Source organism: Lepidochelys kempii, chromosome 2 (genome assembly GCF_965140285.1).
Source record: "Lepidochelys kempii isolate rLepKem1 chromosome 2, rLepKem1.hap1, whole genome shotgun sequence".
Taxonomy (NCBI): Eukaryota; Metazoa; Chordata; order Testudines; family Cheloniidae; genus Lepidochelys; species Lepidochelys kempii.
In genome coordinates, this window is record NC_136381.1 from 270,249,441 (window position 1) to 270,273,693 (window position 24,253).

Genomic DNA, 24,253 nt, shown 5'->3' on the forward strand with positions numbered 1-24,253 from the left:
TGTGGCTCAGTCTTACTGCGTTCTCTTTTTATTATATAAGTCCCCAGGACGTGCAGGTGTCTGTTACCGAATCACCAACTGACCCTATGGCTGTAACCTTCCTCCTTCCGTGCCCTTCCTTTCAAGTCCTTCCTTCAAATGGAGCCAAGTTTCAAACTCACACACAACACGGTACCTTGGGGCTGCTAATTCAGCTCGGAGACCCAACGTGTATTCATCCTTCAGGGGCTGCTGGTCCCTGCGGCCTGTACGCCGTCCACCAGAGCTGTGCGGCTTTCACAGAAAAGTCAAACTTTCACATGGTTTCGGATTCTGTCTTACACAGTTAAACTGTTTCCGTTTCACTTTCTATTTGGGGTCACACCCAGGAGCTGTAGGAGGAGTTACTTGGTCAGTGAATTCCACTGATGGGAAAACACCTTGGAGCTGGTTTACCAGGGTTGTTTTCTCAGATCAGTTCTCAGAAAACGAGAACCCAAGAGACAACCTGGCAAGCGCAGCTCTGTTCATGGTTACTCAGGGGGCGAGTTGTAGGGGCCCCTGGTGCCCGGGCTCCAGTAAATTCAGGGCCCCAGGACCCGTCTCCACCAATGTTTGGGGCCGGGTCTCTCCCCTGGCTCTGCCTGCCGCCCCCACCCCCACGCATGCCCCCTCCCCCGAGCGTCCCCCAGCCCCTTGCACCCCCTCCCCCGAGCATCCCTGTGCCGCGCACGCCCCTGTTGCCGGCACCCAGTGCCGAGAGGCTGAACAACAGCTTGAGTTGGTTCGTTACCCGGTGTGCTGCACCCAATAATCACAACGGGGTGGAGAAGCAGAAAAGTTTATTTGAAGCTTCAAAAAGGTACAGGGAGATTTGAATCTCAAATCCTGTACAACAGAGCAGGAAGTTACACAGGCTTTTATACATCCTTTTTTCCAGCATACTTATCCAATAGCAAGCTGCTCCAAGTATCCATCTAGCCAGCCAATCCAGTTCCCAGCTAGTTCCCTGATTTTCTGTATCATTTGTTAAACTATACATAAAGCTGCTTTATTCAGCATTGTTCTTCCATATCTCCCCTGTGTGGCCTTGCTTAGTTTCAGGCAGTCTGACTCTGCAACATACTGTTGCAGATTCTCAGCATAACTGCTGTGTGTGCCTCCAGGCGGGGGGGCCAAGGACACTTGGGCCTAGTACGCAGAGCTGCTGCGAGTGCCTCTAGGCAGGAGGGGGGGGGGGGCAGGACACCGGGGCCAAGTGCGAGGGGGCTTCATCGACACTCGTGGTCTTCCATCCCCTCGAGTTACCTAGTGGCCATGCCCCAGTGTTCCCAACACCCCTGCCCCCGAGCGTCCTCCTGCCCCGAGCATCCCCTGCCCCCAGACTCCCCGCAGCGGCGCTGTGTGACACCTCAGCACTTCAGGCCTCTCCAGGAGCCTCCAACCCCAAGGGTGCGAAGCCGGATTCTTCCCCCTGCCCGAGTGACTCTAGGACCCACCTTAGGTCCCTGGATCCTTCCTGCCCCTTGGGCGGATGGTAAATCTCCGGCCTTAGCGCACGGGTCTCCTGGGACTGTTCCCCGCACACTCCAGGCACCCGCCTTTCCCCTTCCCTGGCCTCCGGGACTCACCCGCTTCACTTAACCCCCCGTCCTGACCCGATTGCTCGGGCTCGGGGCCAACGGCACCTGCCCTCACCCAGCTCCTCGGCTGAGGAAGGGGTGGCCCTAGGGGTGGGCTGCTCCCGGGAGCCTCCTGATGTCAGGGTGCCCCATCCCCCTGCCCGGGTTCCCTACCTCTGCTGAGCTGGGGATGGAGGGACAAGGGTTTGTGCGGGTGCTGCTGGGGCAGGAGTGGGATAGATCCCTGCGTGATTCCCCATTCTGTTCACTTCCTCTGGGGCACCTGGCCCTGGCCACTGTCGGCAGAGGGGAGACTGGGCTAGATGGTGTGATGAAGTGGGACTGTTCTTAATGTTTCCTCTGAATAGTGTGGGGGTGCCTCAGTTTCCCCTATGCAATTCTTAAGTATCTAGGTGGTGGGGTAAGGGTATATGATCATTGCAGAGCCCGAGAGGGCAGGTATGTGCAGGGGTCTGGACACAGAGAATGCCCGACACCCTGTTTCCTGGCAACTGATGGCCTGGGCCCTTCCCCCCTGCAAAGTGAGAGCAAAAGGGCTGGAGAACAAAGGAATCCGGTGCCCTCCTGGCCCGGGAAAGGGACAAAGCCCAGAGGAGGAGGGGCTGGAGGGAGTTTCAGTTTGGGGCTGGCTGGGGACATGGAGTGAAGGGCAGATGTGGTTGTCTGGCTCACTGCCCCCCAAAATGGACCCAGCTGAGGGGTCCCGTTCTCTGCACCTGCAAGCTCTGGTTTAGACCATGTTCCTATCATCTAATAAACCTCTGTTTTACTGGCTGGCTGAGAGTCCCGTCTGACTGCGGAGTTGCGGGGCAGGACCCTCTGGCTTCCCCAGGACTCCGCCTGGGCGGACTCGCTGGGGGAAGCGCACGGAGGGGCAGAGGAGGCTGAATGCTCCGAGGTCAGACCCAGGAAGGTGGAAGCCGGGTGAGCTGTGTGTCCTGCAGACAGGCTGCTCACAGGAAGGCGACTGCCCCAGAGTCCTGACTGGCTTCATGGGGAGCAGTTCCAGAGCATCGCCCAAGGACTCCGTGACAGATGGACCTTGGGTCTCACCCAGCAGGGCCGTTCCTATGAATAACATTTCAGTTGTTGCTCTTTTTCTTTCTCTTCCACTATGAGCTTATATTAGTTTGGTTAATGTCCAGATACTGAACAGACGATTCCAGTGAATTTGGAAATAGAAAGTAATTACATTGCACTTGTACTTTTCCTTCTAAATCATAGAATCATAGAATATCAGGGTTGGAAGGGACCTCAGGAGGTCATCTAGTCCAACCCCCTGCTCAAAAGCAGGACCCATACCCAACTAAATCATCCCAGCCAGGGCTTTGTCAAGCCTGACCTTAAAAACTTCTAAGGAAGGAGATTCCGCCACCTCCCTAGGCAACGCATTCCAGTGTTTCACCACCCTCCTAGTGAAAGAGTTTTTCCTAATATGGGAGTTCATGGGAGTTCATAGCTTTCATGGGAGAGTGCATCAGCCCCTTTGTTAGAAGCTCCTGAGATGTGTTGTATGTTGAAATCAAAATCTTGGAGAGCTAAACTCCACCAAATGAGTTTTTTGTTATTTTCCCGTGGCGGTATGAAGCCACTGTAGCGCAGCATGGTTGATTTGCAGGTGGAAACGCCGTCCCCAAACGTATGGGCGTAGCTTTTCCAGAGCGTAGATAATGGCGTAACAGTCCTTTTCACTGATTGACCAGTGGCTTCCCCTCTCAGACAGCTTCTTGCTGAGAAACACGACAGGATGGAACTTTTGATTCGGTCCGTCCTGCATTAAGACTGCTCCCACACCACGCTCGGACGCATCTGTGGTTACTAGGAACGGTTTGTCAAAGTCTGGGGCCCTTAGCACAGGGTCAGACATGAGTGTCGCTTTAAGCTAGTTAAAGGCCTTCTGACACTCTTCGGTCCACTGAACGGCATTTGGCTGTTTCTTTTTGGTTAGGTCTGTCAGTGGGGCGGCGATTTGGCTGTATTGCGGTACAAATCACCTGTAATATCCGGACAAACCTAAGAAGGATTGGACCTGTTTTTTTTTACTTTGGGACCGGCCACTTTTGAATAGCATCCACTTTGGCCTGTAGGGGGTTCATAGTTCCTTGACCCACCTGGTGTCCAAGGTAAGTTACTTTGTTTAGGCCTATTTGACACTTCTTAGCCTTAACAGTTAGTTCTGCCTCTCTTATGTGCTTGAAGACTTTTTGTAGATGTTTTAGGTGTTCTGCCCAGGAATCCAAAAATATGGCCACATCGTCAAGGTAGGCAACTGCATATTCTCCCAATCCCGCTAGAGACCATCTACAAGTCTTTGGAAGGTGGCAGGTGCATTCCGCAGCCCGAAAGGGAGTACATTAAATTCATACAGCCCGACATGTGTGGTGAAGGCTGACCTTCCCCCGGCAGATTCATCTAGCGGTACCTGCCAGTACCCCTTGGTTAAGTCCAAGGTAGAGATGAATCATAGAATCATAGAATATCAGGGTTGGAAGGGACCCCAGAAGGTCATCTAGTCCAACCCCCTGCTTGAAGCAGGACCAATTCCCAGTTAAATCATCCCAGCCAGGGCTTTGTCAAGCCTGACCTTAAAAACCTCTAAGGAAGGAGATTCTACCACCTCCCTAGGTAACGCATTCCAGTGTTTCACCACCCTCTTAGTGAAAAAGTTTTTCCTAATATCCAATCTAAACCTCCCCCACTGCAACTTGAGACCATTACTCCTCGTTCTGTCATCTGCTACCATTGAGAACAGTCTAGAGCCATCCTCTTTGGAACCCCCTTTCAGGTAGTTGAAAGCAGCTATCAAATCCCCCCTCATTCTTCTCTTCTGCAGGCTAAACAATCCCAGCTCCCTCAGCCTCTCCTCATAAGTCATGTGTTCCAGTCCCCTAATAATTTTTGTTGCCCTTCGCTGGACTCTCTCCAATTTATCCACATCCTTCTTGAAGTGTGGGGCCCAAAACTGGACACAGTACTCCAGATGAGGCCTCACCAATGTCGAATAGAGGGGAACGATCACGTCCCTCGATCTGCTCGCTATGCCCCTACTTATACATCCCAAAATGCCATTGGCCTTCTTGGCAACACGGGCACACTGCTGACTCATATCCAGCTTCTCGTCCACTGTCACCCCTAGGTCCTTTTCCGCAGAACTGCTGCCTAGCCATTCGGTCCCTAGTCTGTAGCTGTGCATTGGGTTCTTCCGTCCTAAGTGCAGGACCCTGCACTTATCCTTATTGAACCTCATCAGATTTCTTTTGGCCCAATCCTCCAATTTGTCTAGGTCCTTCTGTATCCTATCCCTCCCCTCCAGCGTATCTACCACTCCTCCCAGTTTAGTATCATACTTTCTCCAATAGTTCATCTGTGCGTGGCATTGGATAGTTGTCTGGGCGAGTTACCGCATTTAGCTTATGGTAGTCCACGCAAAAACGTATCTCCCCATCTGGTTTGGGAACTAGAACCACTGGAGATGCCCATGCACTGCGGGAGGGGCGGATTACACCCATCTGTAACATATTCTGGATCTCCTGTTCTATGGCAGTTTTAGCTTGAGGAGACACCCGGTAAGGTTGGACTTTAATTGGGTGAGCTAACCTAGTGAGGAGTGCTTTAAACTAGGTTCACCAGGGGAAGGAGACCAAAGCCCTGAGGTAAGTGGGAAAGCGGGATACCGGGAGGAAGCACAGGCAGGAATGTCTGTGAGGGGAGGGCTCCTGCCTCATACTGGGAATGAGGGGCGATCAACAGGTTATCTCAAGTGCTTATATACGAATGCACAAAGCCTTGGAAACAAGCAGGGAGAACTGGAGGTCCTGGTGATGTCAAGGAACTATGACGTGATCGGAATAACAGAGACTTGGTGGGATAACTCACATGACTGGAGTACTGTCATGGATGGTTATAAACTGTTCAGGAAGGACAGGCAGGGCAGAAAAGGTGGGGGAGTAGCACTGTATGTAAGGAAGCAGTATGACTGCTCAGAGCTCCGGTACGAAACTGTAGAAAAACCTGAGTGTCTCTGGATTAAGTTTAGAAGTGTGTGCAACAAGAGTGATGTAGTGGTGGGAGTCTGCTATAGACCACCGGACCAGGGGGATGAGGTAGATGAGGCTTTCTTCCGGCAGCTCACGGAAGCTACTAGATCGCATGCCCTGATTCTCATGGGTGACTTTAATTTTCCTGATATCTGCTGGGAGAGCAATACAGCAGTGCATAGACAATCCAGGAAGTTTTTGGAAAGCGTAGGGGACAATTTCCTGGCGAAAGTGCGAGAGGAGCCAACTAGGGAGGGCGCTTTTCTTGACCTGCTGCTCACAAACCGGGTAGAATTAGTGGGGGAAGCAAAAGTGGATGGGAATCTGGGAGGCAGTGACCATGAGTTGGTTGAGTTCAGGATCCTGACGCAGGGAAGAAAGGTAAGCAGCAGGATACGGACCCTGGACTTCAGGAAAGCAGACTTCGACTCCCTCAGGGAACGGATGGCCAGGATCCCCTGGGGAATTAACATGAAGGGGAAAGGAGTCCAGGAGAGCTGGCTGTATTTCAAGGAATCCCTGTTGAGGTTACAGGGACAAACCATCCCGATGAGTCGAAAGAATAGTAAATATGGCAGGCGACCAGCTTGGCTTAATGGTGAAATCCTAGCGGATCTTAAACATAAAAAAGCAGCTTACAAGAAGTGGAAGGTTGGACATATGACCAGGGAAGAGTATAAAAATATTGCTCGGGCATGTAGGAATGATATCAGGAGGGCCAAATCGCACCTGGAGCTGCAGCTAGCCAGAGATGTCAAGAGTAACAAGAAGGGTTTCTTCAGGTATGTTGGCAACAAGAAGAAAGCCAAGGAAAGTGTGGGCCCCTTACTGAATGAGGGAGGCAACCTAGTGAGAGAGGATGTGGAAAAAGCTAATGTACTCAATGCTTTTTTTGCCTCTGTCTTCACGAACAAGGTCAGCTCCCAGACTGCTGCGCTGGGCATCACAACATGGGGAAGAGATGGCCAGCCCTCTGTGGAGATAGAGGTGGTTAGGGACTATTTAGAAAAGCTGGACGTGCACAAGTCCATGGGGCCGGACGAGTTGCATCCGAGAGTGCTGAAGGAATTGGCGGCTGTGATTGCAGAGCCATTGGCCATTATCTTTGAAAACTCGTGGCGAACCGGGGAAGTCCCGGATGACTGGAAAAAGGCTAATGTAGTGCCAATCTTTAAAAAGGGGAAGAAGGAGGATCCTGGGAACTACAGGCCAGTCAGCCTCACCTCAGTCCCTGGAAAAATCATGGAGCAGGTCCTCAAAGAATCAATCCTGAAGCACTTGCATGAGAGGAAAGTGATCAGGAACAGCCAGCATGGATTCACCAAGGGAAGGTCATGCCTGACTAATCTAATCGCCTTTTATGATGAGATTACTGGTTCTGTGGATGAAGGGAAAGCAGTGGATGTATTGTTTCTTGACTTGAGCAAAGCTTTTGACACGATCTCCCACAGTATTCTTGTCAGCAAGTTAAGGAAGTATGGGCTGGATGAATGCACTATAAGGTGGGTAGAAAGCTGGCTAGATTGTCGGGCTCAACGGGTAGTGATCAATGGCTCCATGTCTAGTTGGCAGCCGGTGTCAAGTGGAGTGCCCCAGGGGTCGGTCCTGGGGCCGGTTTTGTTCAATATCTTCATAAATGATCTGGAGGACGGTGTAGATTGCACTCTCAGCAAATTTGCGGATGATACTAAACTGGGAGGAGTGGTAGATACGCTGGAGGGGAGGGATAGGATACAGAAGGACCTAGACAAATTGGAGGATTGGGCCAAAAGAAATCTGATGAGGTTCAATAACGATAAGTGCAGGGTCCTGCACTTAGGACGGAAGAACCCAATGCACAGCTACAGACTAGGGACCGAATGGCTAGGCAGCAGTTCTGCGGAAAAGGACCTAGGGGTGACAGTGGACGAGAAGCTGGATATGAGTCAGCAGTGTGCCCTTGTTGCCAAGAAGGCCAATGGCATTTTGGGATGTATAAGTAGGGGCATAGCCAGCAGACCGAGGGATGTGATCATCCCCCTCTATTCGACATTGGTGAGGCCTCATCTGGAGTACTGTGTCCAGTTTTGGGCCCCACACTTCAAGAAGGATGTGGATAAATTGGAGAGAGTCCAGCGGAGGGCAACAAAAATTATTAGGGGTCTGGAACACATGACTTATGAGGAGAGTCTGAGGGAACTGGGATTGTTTAGTCTGCAGAAGAGAAGAATGAGGGGGGATTTGATAGCTGCTTTCAACTACCTGAGAGGTGGTTCCAGAGAGGATGGTTCTAGACTATTCTCAGTGGTAGAAGAGGACAGGACAAGGAGTAATGGTCTCAAGTTGCAGTGGGGGAGGTTTAGGTTGGATATTAGGAAAAACTTTTTCACTAAGAGGGTGGTGAAACACTGGAATGCGTTACCTAGGGAGGCGGTGGAACCTCCTTCCTTAGAGGTTTTTAAGGTCAGGCTTGACAAAGCCCTGGCTGGGATGATTTAATTGGGGATTGGTCCTGCTTTGAGCAGAGGGTTGGACTAGATGACCTCCTGCGGTCCCTTCCAACCCTGATATTCTATGATTCTATGATTCTATAACCTGGTATCCAAACATCCTGCATCCATGCCCCCCCACCCCTCCGCCATCCACACAGGAAAGAGTAGATATCTATATTGGGTCATATTCACCAGTATGTTCCCGGCACGGTTCTGCCAATGCCCAGCAGCTGTGAACCTAGGTTACCGGGCAGGTTGAGCTCATGTTTTGGCTGTTTGTGGCATCACTAGAAGGGTGCAGAGCAGCCAGAGCACACTGCTAACACTGGGCCAGACTGTGTACAAACAACCACGTGTGAAACTATGAAAGAATAAGAGATTCTCGGACAATAACCGGAGAGTGACAGGGTGCTTGTTGCAGAGGGCCAGTGTCTCAACTGCAGAGCCTAACATACACTGTTAATGATACAACAGATCCTCGACTCTTTGTCCTGTGGGTGGAGAGCTGCTGACTTTGTATTTCTCCACTAAGGGGTGTGTAGCCAAGTGCAATCCCAGGGTGCTCCCCACATGGCCAGGGGTGGCCCCCCAGGCACCCTGCCTCAATTTCCCTCTGTGTCCCAAAATAATTCACGTACACCCAGAGTCTTTAAAACAATACCACTGAGCTCCCCTTTTCATTTCAGAGATTGCACAGCCCCTGCTCCCACCCCAACGTGGGGCACGTGTGTTCCCAGTCCAGGCCCCCCCAGCTTCTAGACTCTCCCCTCCGGCTCAGGTGTTTCACAGCTCTCCTTGCTGGGGCTGTGTGTTCTGCATTCAGTCCTGGCCTCCCCAGCCTTTGCTCACCCCTCACGTCGAGGATCTCAGCCCTCCCTGGGACTGTGGCTTTAAGTTCTTGCCTCCCCGGCCCATAACTCGCTCCTCAAGTATAGGGGTTGCCCAGTCCTCCTTGCCGAGGCTCTGTGCTGGGTGACTTCTCTCCCCCAGCAGCTGGCTCGGCAGCTCTCTCTGACTGCGCTTGGAGCTAAGCAGGCCATTGCTCTGGTTATAAACTGGCCAGTTCTGCTTTTCTGAGGTTTGTCCCCTGTGCGGTACAGAGACAAAGCCAGAGGTGGTTTTGTCTGGGACCAGACAGGGGATGCCATTGTGAAGATCACACCGCCCCACCCCTGCTGCCATGACCTTACCTGCACAGTGCGGGCGAGGTCACACCGGCTGGGGTGGGGCAGCGAGCTCTTCAAAATGGTGCCCCCATGCGGTGTGATGGTGAGTGCGAGGTCATGCCAGCGGGGGCAGGGTCACCCAGGCGGGGGTGGGCACACACCGTTCCCAGAACTACTGGAATGTCGGGTATTCCCAGAATGTGAGAGGCCCCCCCACTTGGAGCTTCCTTTTGAGTCACCCGCCCCAATCACCTGACCACTCCTTGACCCTTCCCAGTTGTGTCCAATTACCCCAAACACCTGTCTGGGGCAGCTGGGAGAGGGGGAGCTTTGCCCCACCCACTCTACAGGGTTCGTGGTCCCAGGCCTTTGCAGGAACTGTGCTCTGGGTTTTTCTGTACCTTGATCTCCCAGACACAGACTTTTCCCCAGGACCAGCGGCCTCTCTCCCAGGGGCTGCTTCCAGGCCTCCTTCCGCTTTTCCCTGGACACATGGAATGAGTAACTCCGTCCTCTAGCCTTAAAGGGCCAGACCCCCATTACAGGCTGCATTGCTGGAGAGTCTTTGTGGGGCAGGAGAAAGCTGATCCAGTGGTCAGTGCAAATTCCCTTCTCTGGCTTCAGCGTCCTCAATATTGGCTGTTTGTCAAAATCTGAACGTACCTCTAGTAATCCCCCCCCCCACTATTAGCTACGGACTGTTTGACAGCCGCTAGTAACCGATGCCGAGCAAAGGCTTGAGTTGAGACCAAGTATTAGGATCTAGATATTCAGGCCTGTCTGCAAAGGCCTGTACTGTAAGCATTTAGGTGTCTTCTTATCACTTGGCTAGTTCTAGAGGTATAAAAGAAAGAATCAAAATCACTGTCGGCCGGTGCAAGGGCCTTCTCTCTCTGTGACAGTCGGAGGCCCTGTGCTTAGGCTAAGGCCTCTGGCTAAGCAGCAGAGGCAGCCATAAGCTGGGAAGCGACCGGTCCCCTCCTCACATCCCAAACTAGTCCCATTGAAATCAGGTGCTATTGGGCTCTTAGGATACAATCCTGTCCTGATAGTGCCTATCGCCTCCAGAGAAAGGGAAGTGCCTAGAAGATGTAAAAGGAAACTTAGTTTGGTAGCCTCCTGTCTGGCAAGAACTCACCTATCAATAGCTGGGATGGGAAATCGTCACTTCTGTATTGTTTTGTCATTATAGTTCCCACTTTGCTATTGTTTGTCTGTATAATCTCTGTCTATTTCTGGGATTGTTTCTGTCTGCTGTGTAATTAATTTTGCTGGGTGTAAACTAATTAAGGTGTGGGATCTAATTGGTTAAATAATCATGTTACAATTGGTTAGTTAAATTTCAGGGAAATGATTGGTTAAGGTATAGCAAAGCAGAACTCAAGTTTTACTATATAGTCCGCAGTCAATCAGGAAGTGGGGGGGGGGGGGAATGGGAATCATGTTTGGCTAAAGCGGGAAATGGGAACAGGGACACAGGTAAGGCTCTGTGGGGTCAGAGCTGGGAACGGGGACACTAAGGAAGGAAACTGGACTCATGCTTGCTGGAAATTCACCCCAATAAACATTGGATTGTTTGCACCTTTGGACTTCAGGGATTGCTGCTCTCCATTCATGCGAGAAGGACCAGGGAAGTGAGAGGGTGAAGGAATAAGCCTCCTAAAACCAAGGATTCTGGAACCTTTGTAGAAGTGGTGGGGGTGGGGGGCCCACCAGTGCCAGCCGGGGAGGCTGGGGGTCATGCCCCCCACTTTTTAGAAAGGGTGTAATTTGGGGGATAGGGGAGAATGTTGTCCCCCCCAAACTGCAAGCCTTGGGCAGGAGCAGAGCAGCACCTCCGCTGTGGAGTGCAGGCCCTACCGGTGCCACTTCGCACCTGCCCAAGGCTTGCAGTTTGGGGGGCAACATGGCCCCCCGGGTTCCGGCATGATTGGTTGAGACCCTTTTGGTTTCTATTTCTCTAGCTTTGTGAGGTGTCAGACAAAGTTGCTGCCATGCTGTGGGATACGTCACAAACCTGAAACCCCAGGGGCGTGTCTCTGCACTGAGCATTGTATGTGCAAAGGAGGAGATGGGGTGCTGCTTATGGATGACAGCCTGGCCTCATCTCATCTATCCATCTTACTTGCTTGAAAACTCCTGGCTGCAGTCCCAGGACTCTATGTCCTGCGAAAGGCAAGCTGTTTGCAGGTCTCTGATGTGGAAAGAGCGGAGAAAACGTGTGCTTTGTTTGGGGTGGGTTTCTGGCTCAGGTCTGGAGCCAGGACTTTTGGTTTCTTGATCAGGGGTCAGGGAAAACGATCTTTGCTCCTTTCTGCAGAGGGCGATGCTGTACGAGTGTCTGGCAGAAGCTCTGCCTGGATCTGCCTGGGTGATGCTGTTCCTCTGTTCACACCACAGAACGTGTCGTATAGTCAGCAGAGCTGGAGTGAGCAGATGCAATTTTTATTTGGCGGTGTCCCTCCGTAGAGCAGATTGCCCCCCGCAGAGGTAGCTGCTGTCCCCTTGCCACGGGGCTGGCGGAGGAGGCGTCCCGAAGCTCCTTGTGTCAAAGCACCAGAGAGGTAATAGACAGAGGAGTCCTGCACTGTGGGTTCACCTCTCTTTTATATCACTGATCTGAGCTGAGGTGCTGAGGGGAGAAGGAGCTGGGAGCCCGTTCAGATCCAGAGTGGGGAGCTGTGAGGACCAAGAATGGTTTCTGGCCCCAGCAACAGATGAAGAAAATGGGCACGGGGAGTGGGCCAGATAATGGGGTTTCCCCAGCCTATGGGAATGCTGGGTTCAGGAGTGGTATCTCTTGAGCAGCGGGCAGATTGTGGCTGCCTGCAGCAGCAGAAGCCATGCACCATCCAAGATGATACAGTAATGTTGCAACCAGCTTTAGCTTGGAAAATGTGTTAGGCCTAAAAATTCCCAGATGTGGGCAAATTCAATGGGCTATTCAGTTGTATCAGAGGTTGCATGACAAGATCCTTTGCACTGGAAAAATCTCCAGTGCGGGAGAAGACAGCATGGAATCCACTCCTGGCAGCACAGCATCCACACCCAGCAGGGAGAAGGACCTGTATCTGGAGCTACGTTTCAGAACAATATATTGCCAAGGTAGAGTGGACTATAAAGAGAAGTGGAGCAAACCCCTAAGTGGTCCTTCACCAGAGACAAGGAAAACCAGCACCTTGGATTCTGTGAGCATCCTGACAAAAAGCTAGTCAGCCGTTGCTGGGAAAGGAATACTGGAGAGGAAAGTGCCTCGAACAATGTCTGTAGCTTGTTAAGTTAGGTCTTAGCTATTAGAAAGCGTATTATTACTTCTGTTTGTTCATCACCCTTCCTATCTTTACACCTTACACTTGATATCACTTAAATCTATGACTTTTGTTTACGAAACTTGTTTTACCTTTATTATAAACCAGGTCAGTGCTGTGATTAAAGTGAGTGTTTGTCAAACCCCAGTGAAATTAATGAGCTGCGTGTATTGACTCTTTAAAAGAGCAATGAACTTAATAACTTGTGTGTGTTCCGGGAGAGGACTGGACACTACAGAGAGACAGTTCAGAGGCCCGTCTAGTAAAGGGTGCCTACTATAGGAATAATGGACTGAGTGGATTATTCCGATAGCTCTTCTAACGCTAGCCGCTGAAGATCCTCCACAACGATGTGGGATCAGCAGGAGAGAGAGATGTAACGTCATTGTAGTTTGAACAGTGCTACAATAAATCCCACAAGGATTCACACTCTGAACCCCAAAACTATGAGATCCATATTGAATCTGCAATAATCAGAACTTCTATCAGTTACCTGGGTGGGCACCCTGAAAACTATCGTGATGGAGTCAACGAAAAAAGAAAACACTTATCGTTTAACGAATATTCAATGTAGTACAAAATACAACATATGCGGTGGTCTCTCGTGTCCTTCCAGGACATCAGGTTCAGCAAACCTCAGACCTCTGAAAACCAGGAAATACAGATAAATCCCATGCAACCATAACTCTGCCCCTTGGTGCTGGCAATAGCCATGGGAACGATCTGCCTGCTACTCCTGGTGAAGGAATTTGTTTGTTTTCTGAAATGTCAAATTTTGATTAGCTCTGGCATAAAGCAACACATTTTATTGTAAGATATACCTAACACACAATCTGACAATGGTCTGAAAGCATAAAGTAGGATTTTATTTCATAATTTCTGCTGCTAAAAGACTTTGCATTCCTTACTGCAAGAGAATGACATGTTTACAGTAGGATAGAAACACCTCTGAGCAACTCAGAGAGAAGATGTGAGTAATCATTTTAGCACAATGGTAGGGGCTGATCCTGGGGCAGGGTTCTGCCTTTGCCCCCTCAGACTGTGCAAAGGGCCCATGCTGCGAGTGGAGCAATTGTCCGTGGCTCAGCTGGAAGCCCCCTGATGAGGACCTGGAGACAGTGCAGTGAGCTGCCAGCCTTGTGCCCTGACAGGAAGAGGGGGTGGAGATGCCGGGCGAGAGCCCTGGTTTTACTTTGCCCCTTTCAAACAGTGAGCACCACGGGGGATTCTGGCCAAGACCGGCACAGGGCTCAAAGGGAGGAGCTCCTGGTGCCCATTCTGACCCTGTTCACGGATATAATCCTACAGAACCATATAGCATGAGAACAAGCAGACTGGGCAGTCACTGCAGGACCGTGAGATGGGTCTAGCCTGCTCTGTATGGTACTGACAGGGCCCCGGGCTACCCTGAGTCTCAGGGATGGATGCTCAGCTGGAATCCTCCACCCCAGACCCAGAAGAAAGGGAAGATTTTCTCCCCATTGAAAGAAGCCTGTGGGAAAGTGAAGATCGGGGCCAGATCATCAGCATAATTAAATGCCACCAACCCCCCTTCATAGTCCAGAGAGACCCGGATCCTGCTGGGTTCTCTACTCAAGGACAGGCGGGTGACAGGGGAGGTTTGAGCCCGATAGTCTCTGGCATTGCCCCATTTCTGCACCACCCAGACCCCATTCTCGGGGGTAAAGCCAACCTCTTCCTTCCTCAGCACAGACTGTCTAGCTACCCCCACAGCCCAGTCTCCGGCTACTCCTCCCTTCACCTTCACCTGCCAGGAATGTTTCCCCGAGGTGAAGCCCTCAGAGCCCAGCACACTCAGCAAATAATCAAATCTCTCCGGTTTGTAAGGCAACATCTGGCTCTCGGGGCCCCGGCTCATGGTTCTTCGATCATCAGACAGGACGAGCTCAGGATGTGCCGTGTCTGGATCCAGAGTCACATTCGCTGGGGAGAGACAGAATCAGAGCGTTATCGGCACACATGGGTCAATGACAGAGCGAAAGGATCGGCTGGGCCAGACCTGAGCCTCAGAATCTTCCCCCCTGCACTCACCCACTTCGGAACAATACTGTGTAACATATATGTATGCCAGTCGGTGCTGCTCTTTATACAGCTAACTATCGACACAGAGAGAGAGATAACATGGCAAAAATACTTCACTAACGCAGCGTTAAGATGCCTGGTGAGACCTTGCACCCCTCAAGAAAGTCAGTTCAGCAAAACTGAATCTTGTGAATGCTGGGAGATAGCGAGTTCAGGTAAACACCTTCGCAACCTTAACTCTGCCCTCTGGAGCTGGCAATGGCCTCTGGGAATTATCTGCATGCACTGCAGCTGTAATCCCTGTGGTAGGTGTTGCTGTACTGAAGGGTGGAGGAATAAATTGAACCATCTTGGAAGATCTGTGATTGGGATAGGAGGAGATCTGGGCGGCTGTGCCCTCTGCGTGTGTGTGTGTGTGTCCCCCTCTCTCCCCGGCCCCTGTGTGGGCTTTTAAGGCTGCACAGCTCCCTGCCTCACCCCGGGATATCCCCAGCAAGCCAGACTGTCTAAACAGGCCAGGGCCTGCGCTTTGCTTTCTCTCTGAAGACAACGAGCAGTGCATTGCCCACAGCTATATGTTTCCACACAGCTCCTTCTAAGCAACCACGTTTCTTCTTTTAGGTAAAAGCATGACAGAGAATAAATATTAAAACAATAAAACTCGAAAGCTGACCTGAGATTTCCCCGTCCCCCCAAATCCAATCTACAGCTCTAGAAGGTTTTAGTCCTTCAAACCCCACATCTGGGTATTCTCCGGGGTTAGAAGTTTAGATCCAGAACCAGAGCAATGGCTGGGCAGATCAGCCATATCTTTATCCAACTCTGGCCTTTGATCTTTGCCTTCTGTAACAGGTAATCAACAGAAAAAACCCTCCCCTCAGAGCTTAACTTCAAAAAGCTGGGTTTTTGCATTGACCAGAGGTAAGTAATTTGCATTAACCTCGCCCTAGGGACTCCCCAGGAAATCCACTTAATATTTATTGTCCCAAAAGTCCATACTTGTCTGGCACATTTTCAATACAGCCTTTTGAACCGCCACGTCTTACATCCATCACATCTCCTCACTAGAGAGGTTATACACAATCCTGGCCCACAGCAGTACATACAGTTAGTACAATAAGATCTTTCAGTGATATTGCAGGAAATTGCCCTATCTACAGAGCCCTATCCAGCTACAGTGGAAACTCTCCACCTCCAGAGTCTCTTGGCTCCTCTGTGCTCAGTATGATCCCCTTAGTTCATGAGCAGTACTATCTGTCCAATAATGTTCTGAATGTTGCTCCCCCCAGAGGCCTAGTGGGTGCCGTTCACTCTCTGCGTGTTATCCTCCAGTCAGTGAGACCCTTGTGGCAGGATCAGAGCCAGGGCTTGATCCCCAGGTCTGGGCAAAACCACGGTGGTAGAATATGTCAACCTTTAAAAACTATGGTTTTTTTAGGGAGTTGGGGGGGCGGGAGGGAGAGGAGATTGTATCCCAGGAACCCCTTGGTCAAATGATCTCAGATTTGGATCACTGACCCTAGCCAGTGCCCCCTGAGGCACACCAAATTTCAAGGCAATCCATGTAACCATGACAATTTTAGAGCACTTAGAAGAATGAAGCTTTTCACAGAAAGCTAGTTGGTACCTTAACTTGACCAGACCTGACAGCTCAGTATCATTTGTACAGTCCCCAGCAGATCCCGGTGGTTGGGTTGGGCCCTGTATGCATTACTCCAGTTCAGATATTAAATTGCAAGAAATAGTTTGATTCTGAAGTCACGCCTACATTATACACTTGGGACATCTCAATTTTTCTTCCAAAGATAAATATAGTTTTACCTGAATGAACTACTCCAGAGTCCTGTGTTTCGGGTGGGAAGAAATATGCAAATATATTTAAATGTTACCTTTCTTTAGGGTTGAGATGCAAGTCTCTTCGCTTGGGTCACTCACAGCCCCATCCGCACACACAGCCGAAACCCGGACTCTGTAGGGTGTCTCAGGACTCAGTCCATCAATGCTATAGAACTCGGTTCTCTTTTCTGTCCTTCGTTCCAGCCATTTGTCTTTCCCCTCCTGACTTGTATCTCCTGCCTCCTCTTTATATTGCACCTTATACTCCCTTATTCTGACTCCATCTCCAATGACACTTGGACTCTCCCAGGTGAGGGCGATGGCAGATGAATCTACAATAACTGTTGCAGACTTCCCAGGCGGGCTGGTAGGAGGGAGAGTCTTCACAGGATTACTCACATCGCTGCTCTCGCTGAGCCCTGGTTTGCTCACTGCAGCGTATCGGAACTGGTACTCGGTGTTTGCACGTAGCCCTGTTACTGTGAATGTCTCTTGCGTGTTATTTACATTCACAGTCGTCCAGTTCTCCTGTCCTACAATTCTGTACTCTGCCCGATAGCCGGATATCTCAGCCCTTCCATAGGCTGCTGGGTTAAACTTGAGCTGCACACGGTCATGTTTGATTCCATCAATCAGGGGAGGAAGAGGCTTTGATGGAGCCTCAAAGTTGGTGCTGATCAGCTCTCCCTCCTCATACAGGTAAATGGAAGTGCCTGGATTGTCCTTGTCTGGAACAGAGGACACAATGAACCGAATCTTCCCGTTAGATTTGTTGACACTGACAAAACGTGAAAGGGACTTTGCAGATTTTCGAGCTTTTCTATTAATTTCTTGTTCCTCAAACCACATTTTGGATTTTGGTTTCTCAGAGACAGAACTGGCTGCTGCAGGATCATGAGTTTCCTTTATATACTGGGTCTGAAGCCACTGTTTTAAATCTGATAAATATGGCTCCTCTTCATGCAGTGAGGTGAATGTAAAGGAGACGATAAAGTCAAGCTCAGGGTCGAGTACTATTTCATCTAGTTCACTCTGAGAGGACACCACTTTTACATTGCTTAGGATCCTAAGGTAGGAATTCACATAATTCATCTCTTTCTCCTTTGTATCCAGAAATTCACTGAGTCTCTGAGTATTGAACGGTGACTGGTTTTTACATGATAAAATATCCACCAGAGCCCCTTCCTCTTTTCCACCTCCACGGATTAATGGTAAGAGTCCTGCTAGCTGTTTCTGGAAAGTCTGTCTGTGTTGCTTACACAGATCTCTGAACTGCTGGATTTTCAGCTTGATTTCGGGGAAGCTTGTGACGATCGGACTCTTCACCATGTCATTGCATTGCATGTTTACTTCTGCCAGTTCCTCCAGAGCAGTCTGAGCATCAGAAATCAGTGAAAAGCTGATCTCACGCACCAGCCGAGCAGCTCTGGAATCCAGCTTGGTCAGCGGGTACAGCCAGACTCTCACTGGTACGGCCTTCTCCCCCTGGGCACCCAGCAGCTTGGGGAGGGTGGAATATGTTTGCATGGCATCTTCGAAATTAGTTGGATTTCTCTCAAGAGCAAAATCACCATGGAACCTGCAGTTAAATTTTGCAGCATTTAATTTTTCACTTTCATCCATTTTGACAGCTCCTTCCCCTTCTATGGAAAACATGGGTATCTTTTTAATTGCAATCTGGAGCTTTCCCTCTATCTCACGTACATTCTCAGAAGAAGAAACTTCCCGATCAAACACGAAGAAAGCCTGAGCCCCGTACAGCACAGCCGTGACCACATGGGTGGCGGTGCCTTGGTCAAATACAGCAGGATAAGAAACATTCTCTGGTCCTAAATGGTTCATAGTTAGTTGTTCAAAGTTTGTTGTGGCAGAGTACTGGAGAGTAATTCGGGCCTGTTGTTTGGATTTTTTGGTGTCATTTAAGTATTTGGCAGATCCACTTACTTCAACCAGCCCCCCCAGGAAACTGGCCTTCAGCGAGGCTGTGACATTGAGGGCATTGGCCTTCTCTTCAATGGTGTCGGATGCGATGATCTCAAATTCAGTCTTGGGTTGTGGTTTTGTGTTTACATCCTTGCGAAGCTGTTCCAGGCCCCACAGCGTGATCCCTGGAATAGTAGAGACAGACACATGGTAACGTAACTGATAGATGCACAGGACACAGAATCTATCCATCCTTTAATTGTGTCTCATTTCTGAGATTGAAAAATAACGAGTGAAGGACATCAAGTAAACTGACCTGGTAACATACAAATGTGCCAAGTCAAGGCTGAACTACACCCTAACAACCTTCCCTTGCCCCCGGCTTCTTACAGGACTTTGGAAGATGTGATCTTTTCTGTTTTTTTTCATATATCCCTCTCCAGAATGACTGAGTTCACTCCCCCCTCAGGAGTACACTGTCCCAGGAAGCAAGTGCTATATTTATGATTGAAATGTCACTTCTATTAGAAAAGGAGGACTTGTGGCACCTTAGAGACTAACCAATTTATTTGAGCATGAGCTTTCATGAGCTACAGGGATGCATCCGATGAAGTGAGCTGTAGCTCACGAAAGCTCATGCTCAAATAAATTGGTTAGTCTCTAAGGTGCCACACGTCCTCCTTTTCTTTTTGCGGATACAGACTAACAGGGCTGCTACTCTGACTTCTATTAGAAATGATCTGATCAATTGGATAATTGGTCTGAAATCAACAAGATGAAATTCAATAAAGACAAGTGCAAAGTACTACACTTAGGAAGGAAAAATCAAATGCACCGTTACAAAATGGGGAATAACTGGCTAGGCAGTAGTACTGCGGAAAAGGACCTGGGGATTCTAGCGGATCACAAATTGAATATGAGACAACCATGGGATGCAGTTGTGCAAAAGGCTAATATAATTCTGGGGTGGGAGGTAGTTGTCCTGCTCTTCTCAGCACTGGAAAGGCCTGAGCTGGAGTATTGTGTCCAGTTTGGGGCGCCACACTGCAAGAAAAATCTGGACAAACTAGAAGGGTGAGGGAAGAGCAACAAAACTGATAAAGGGTTTAGAAAACCTGCCCTATAGAAGATAGATTAGAAACAGTGGGTATGTTTAGTCTTAAGAGAAGAAGACTGAGAGCAGAGCTGATAACGGTTTTCAAATCTGTTAAGGGCTGTTGACAGTGAGGACAGTGATCAGTTGTTCTCCATGTCCGCTGAAGGGAGGCCAAAAAGTAATTGGCTTTATCTGCAGCAAGGGAGGTTTAAGTTAGTTATTAGGAAAACTTTCTAATTGTAAGGATAATTAAGCACTGGAATAGACTTCCAAGGGAGGTTGTGGAATCCCCATCTGTGATAAATAAAGTGGGGGTAGCTCCCTTTGATGGACACCCAGCCAATCAGTTAGCTGTAAAATCCCTCTTGATAGCTGTTCTTTACTTGCTTTACCTGTAAAGGGTTAAAAGTCCCCCAGGTAAAGAAAAAAAAAGTGGGCACCTGACCAAAAGAGCCAATGGGAAGGCTAGAACTTTTTAAAATTGGAAAAGAAAGTTTGCCTTTGTCTGTTGTTCTCTGGAGGGACAGAGCAGCCATGTTGTAAGCAGCTAAGCCAGGTATGATTATAAGCAGTGATGAGCTGCCAAAATCTTAACAACCTGTTCCCTGAGGGATGTGCCTCAGTATGTATTTTTTGTACCAACAGGGTTACCATAGGTCTGTATTTTCCTGGGAGGAATTCCTCCCGGATGGCGATTTAAGAACAAAAAGGCCTGACCTGTCTGGGAAAATAGGGATGTATGTTAACCCTGCCGAAAGTTCTTTTTTAAAAAGATGGGCCTGACCTAGCAATTACCTCCGTTTCACAGGTGTGGGTCCCCGCCATGCCCTGGGCATGTGCTAGGGTGACCAGATGTCCCAATTTTATAGGGACAGTCCTGGTTTTGGGGTCTTTTTTTTATATAGGCTCCTATTACCCCCCAACCCCTGTCCTGATTTTTCACACTTGCTGTCTGGTCACCCTAGGGTGTGCACAAGTGTGGGTCCCAGCTGCTCCCTTCCCCACTCATTGAAGCAGGTGTGCAGGGTTACTGCCCTGGGAACTGCAGGGCACCAGTGGACATGGGGACAGCTGCAGACAGGGGCATGGGGCAGGGCTAGCTGGAGGCAGGGGGGCCAGGCTGGCTGCGGGCAGGGCAGGGGCAGGGGGCAGCAGAGCTGGCTGGAGACAGGAGGGTGCGGGGCTGGCTGTGGGCAGGGCAGGCGGTGCGGAGCTGGCTGGAGACAGGAGGGTGCAGGGTTGTCTGGAGGCAAGGGGGTGCGGGGCTGGCTGTGGGCAGGGCAGGCGGTGCGGAGCTGGCTGGAGACAGGAGGGTGCAGGGTTGGCTGGAGGCAAGGGGGTGTGGGGCTGGCTGGAGACAGGGACAGGCTGCGGGCAGGACAGGGGGTGCAGGTGGCAGGGCCTGGCTGCGGGCAGGGCAGGGGGTGTGAGGGTGGCTGGAGACAGGGGCTGGCTGCAGGCAGGGGAGCGGGTGCGTGCGGCAGAGGTTGGCTGGATACAGGGCAGAGGGTGCGGCAGGGGCTGGCTGCAGGCAGGGCAGGGGATGTGGGGGTGGCTGGAGACGGGCTGGCTGTGGGCAGGGGGTGCGGCAGGGACTGGCTGGGGACAGGGGCTGGCTGCAGGCAGGGCAGGGGGTGCGTGCGGCAGAGGTTGGCTGGAAACAGGGCAGAGGGTGCGGCAGGGGCTGGCTGCGGGCAGGGCAAGGGGTGTGGGGGTGGCTGGAGACAGGGGCTGGCTGCAGGCAGGGGGTACGGCAGGGACTGACTGGAGGTAGGGGCTGGCTGCAGGCAGGGTAGGGGGGTGCAGGGACTGACTGGAGACAGGGGCTGGCTGCGGGCAGGGCAGAGGGTGCAGGGGTGGCTGGAGACGGGCTGGCTGCGGGCAGGGCAGGGGGTGCGTGCGGCGGGGCCGGCTGCGGGCAGGGTGGTGGGGGCTCACGGGGAGCAGCCCGAGCAGCAGGACGCAGCCCCGGCCCAGCAGAGGGAGTCCCAGGGATGGGGGGGCAGCCCACGTCGCTCCCGCAGCGCAGCGCCCCCAGTGGCCAGAGGAGGAATCACATCACTTCCCGGCCGGAGCCCAGCAAAGCCTCAGCGCCCCCTGCAGGGAAGCGGGTTAACAGCCGGTTCTAAAACAGGTTCAAAATTTAACACCCGGTTCGCGCGAACCGGCGCGAATTCAGCTCACCCCAGATTATAAGTCATCGGATCATGCCTAGAATGACTTATCTGAACTCCAATGTGTAAACAGATCAGAGTGTTTAGCCAGATGCGATTAGGTTGCATCCGAGAGTGCTGAAGGAATTGGCGGCTGTGATTGCAGAGCCATTGGCCATTATCTTTGAAAACTCGTGGCGAACCAGGGAAGTCCCGGATCACTGGAAAAAGGCTAATGTAGTGCCAATCTTTAAAAAAGGGAAGAAGGAGGATCCTGGGAACTACAGGCCAGTCAGCCTCACTTCAGTCCCTGGAAAAATCATGGAGCAGGTCCTCAAAGAATCAATCCTGAAGCACTTGCATGAGAGGAAAGTGATCAGGAACAGCCAGCATGGATTCACCAAGGGAAGGTCATGCCTGACTAATCTAATTGCCTTTTATGATGAGATTATTGGTTCTGTGGATGAAGGGAAAGCAGTGGATGTATTGTTTCTTGACTTTAGCAAAGCTTTTGACACGGTCTCCCACAGTATTCTTGTCAGCAAGTTAAGGAAGTATGGGCTGGATGAATGCACTATAAGGTGGGTAGAAAGCTGGCTAGATTGTCGGGCTCAACGGGTAGTGATCAATGGGTCCATGTCTAGTTGGCAGCCGGTATCAAGTGGAGTGCCCCAAGGGTCGGTCCTGGGGCCGGTTTTGTTCAATATCTTTATAAATGATCTGGAGGATGGTGTGGATTGCACTCTCAGCAAATTTGCGGATAATACTAAACTGGGAGGAGTGGTAGATACGCTGGAGGGGAGGGATAGGATACAGAGGGACCTAGACAAATTGGAGGATTGGGCCAAAAGAAATCTGATGAGGTTCAATAAGGATAAGTGCAGGGTCCTGCACTTAGGATGGAAGAATCCAATGCACCGCTACAGACTAGGGACCGAATGGCTAGGCAGCAGTTCTGCGGAAAAGGACCTAGGGGTGACAGTGGACGAGAAGCTGGATATGAGTCAGCAGTGTGCCCTTGTTGCCAAGAAGGCCAATGGCATTTTGGGATGTATAAGTAGGGGCATAGCGAGCAGATCGAGGGACGTGATCGTTCCCCTCTATTCGACATTGGTGAGGCCTCATCTGGAGTACTGTGTCCAGTTTTGGGCCCCACACTACAAGAAGGATGTGGATAAATTGGAGAGAGTCCAGCGAAGGGCAACAAAAATGATTAGGGGTCTGGAACACATGACTTATGAGGAGAGGCTGAGGGAGCTGGGATTGTTTAGCCTGCAGAAGAGAAGAATGAGGGGGGATTTGATAGCTGCTTTCAAGTACCTGAAAGGGGGTTCCAAAGAGGATGGCTCTAGACTGTTCTCAATGGTAGCAGATGACAGAACGAGGAGTAATGGTCTCAAGTTGCAGTGGGATTAGTTAGATTAGTGGGGGAGGTTTAGATTGGATATTAGGAAAAACTTTTTCACTAAGAGGGTGGTGAAACACTGGAATGCGTTACCTAGGGAGGTGGTAGAATCTCCTTCCTTAGAGGTTTTTAAGGTCAGGCTTGACAAAGCCCTGGCTGGGATGATTTAACTGGGAATTGGTCCTGCTTCGAGCAGGGGGTTGGACTAGATGACCTTCTGGGGTCCCTTCCAACCCTGATATTCTATGATTCTATGATAGGGTTATTTATTTTATTTCTTATTGGCTTGTGGACTCCTCTGTCATAACCCCAGATGCTTTTGTTTGCTTGTAACCTTTAAGCTAAACCCACAAGAAAGCTATTTTGGGTGCTTGATTTTTGGAATTGCTCTTTTAAAATCTATCAGAAGCCTAAATTCCAGATGCATTTTCTTTCTTTTTATTTTTAATAAAATTTCCTTTTTTAAGAACAGAATTGGAGTTTTGGTGTGCTAAGAGGTTTATGCATGTTGTTTGATTAGCTGGTAGCCACAGCTAATTTCCTTTTTCTTTCTCAGCTGTTCCCAGACTGTTTCTCAGCTGGGGTGAAAGGGCTTGAGGGCACCCCATAGGGAGGAATTCCCAAGTGTTCCTTCCTAGCTTGAAAGGGGTTGGGTGTTTTTTGCATTTGGTTGGTGGCAGCATTTACCAAGCCAAGGTCAGAGAGAAGCTGTAACCTTGGGAGTTTAAAACAAGCCTGGAGTGGCCAGTATTAATTTTTAAAATCCTTGCGTGCCCCACTCTGCACTCGGAGTGACAGAGTTGGGATTCAGCCTTGAGAAACTAAATGAATTCTTTGCATCGGTCTGCACTGTTGAGGATGTGAGGGAGATTCCCAAACCTCAGCCATTCTTTTTAGGTGACAGATCTGAAGAAAGAAAAGGAGGACTTGTGGCACCTTAGAGACTAACCAATTTATTTGAGCATGAGCTTTCGTGAGCTACAGAAGCTCACGCTCAAATAAATTGGTTAGTCTCTAAGGTGCCACAAGTCCTCCTTTTCTTTTTGCGAATACAGACTAACACGGCTGTTACTCTGAGATCTGAAGAACTGTCCCAAATTGAGGTGTCATTAGAGGAGGTTTTGGAACAAATTGATAAACTAAACAGTAATAAATCTCCAGGACCTGATGGTATTCACCCAAGAGTTCTGAAG

At 50.3% G+C, this 24,253-nt stretch overlaps 1 protein-coding gene across 6 annotated transcripts in view; it reads right to left on the reverse strand.

Annotated features, from left to right (window-relative positions):
* The window catches only part of LOC140905753 (uncharacterized), a 172,666-nt gene that overhangs the window by 20,443 nt on the left and 127,970 nt on the right, over positions 1-24,253 (reverse strand). For all 6 annotated transcript variants that reach the window (XM_078851235.1, XM_078851233.1, XM_078851232.1 and 3 more), the window contains one exon: positions 16,537-18,591. In XM_078851235.1, the coding sequence (XP_078707361.1) occupies positions 16,537-18,591 (2,055 nt within the window). The remainder of the gene's footprint in view (positions 1-16,536; positions 18,592-24,253) is intronic.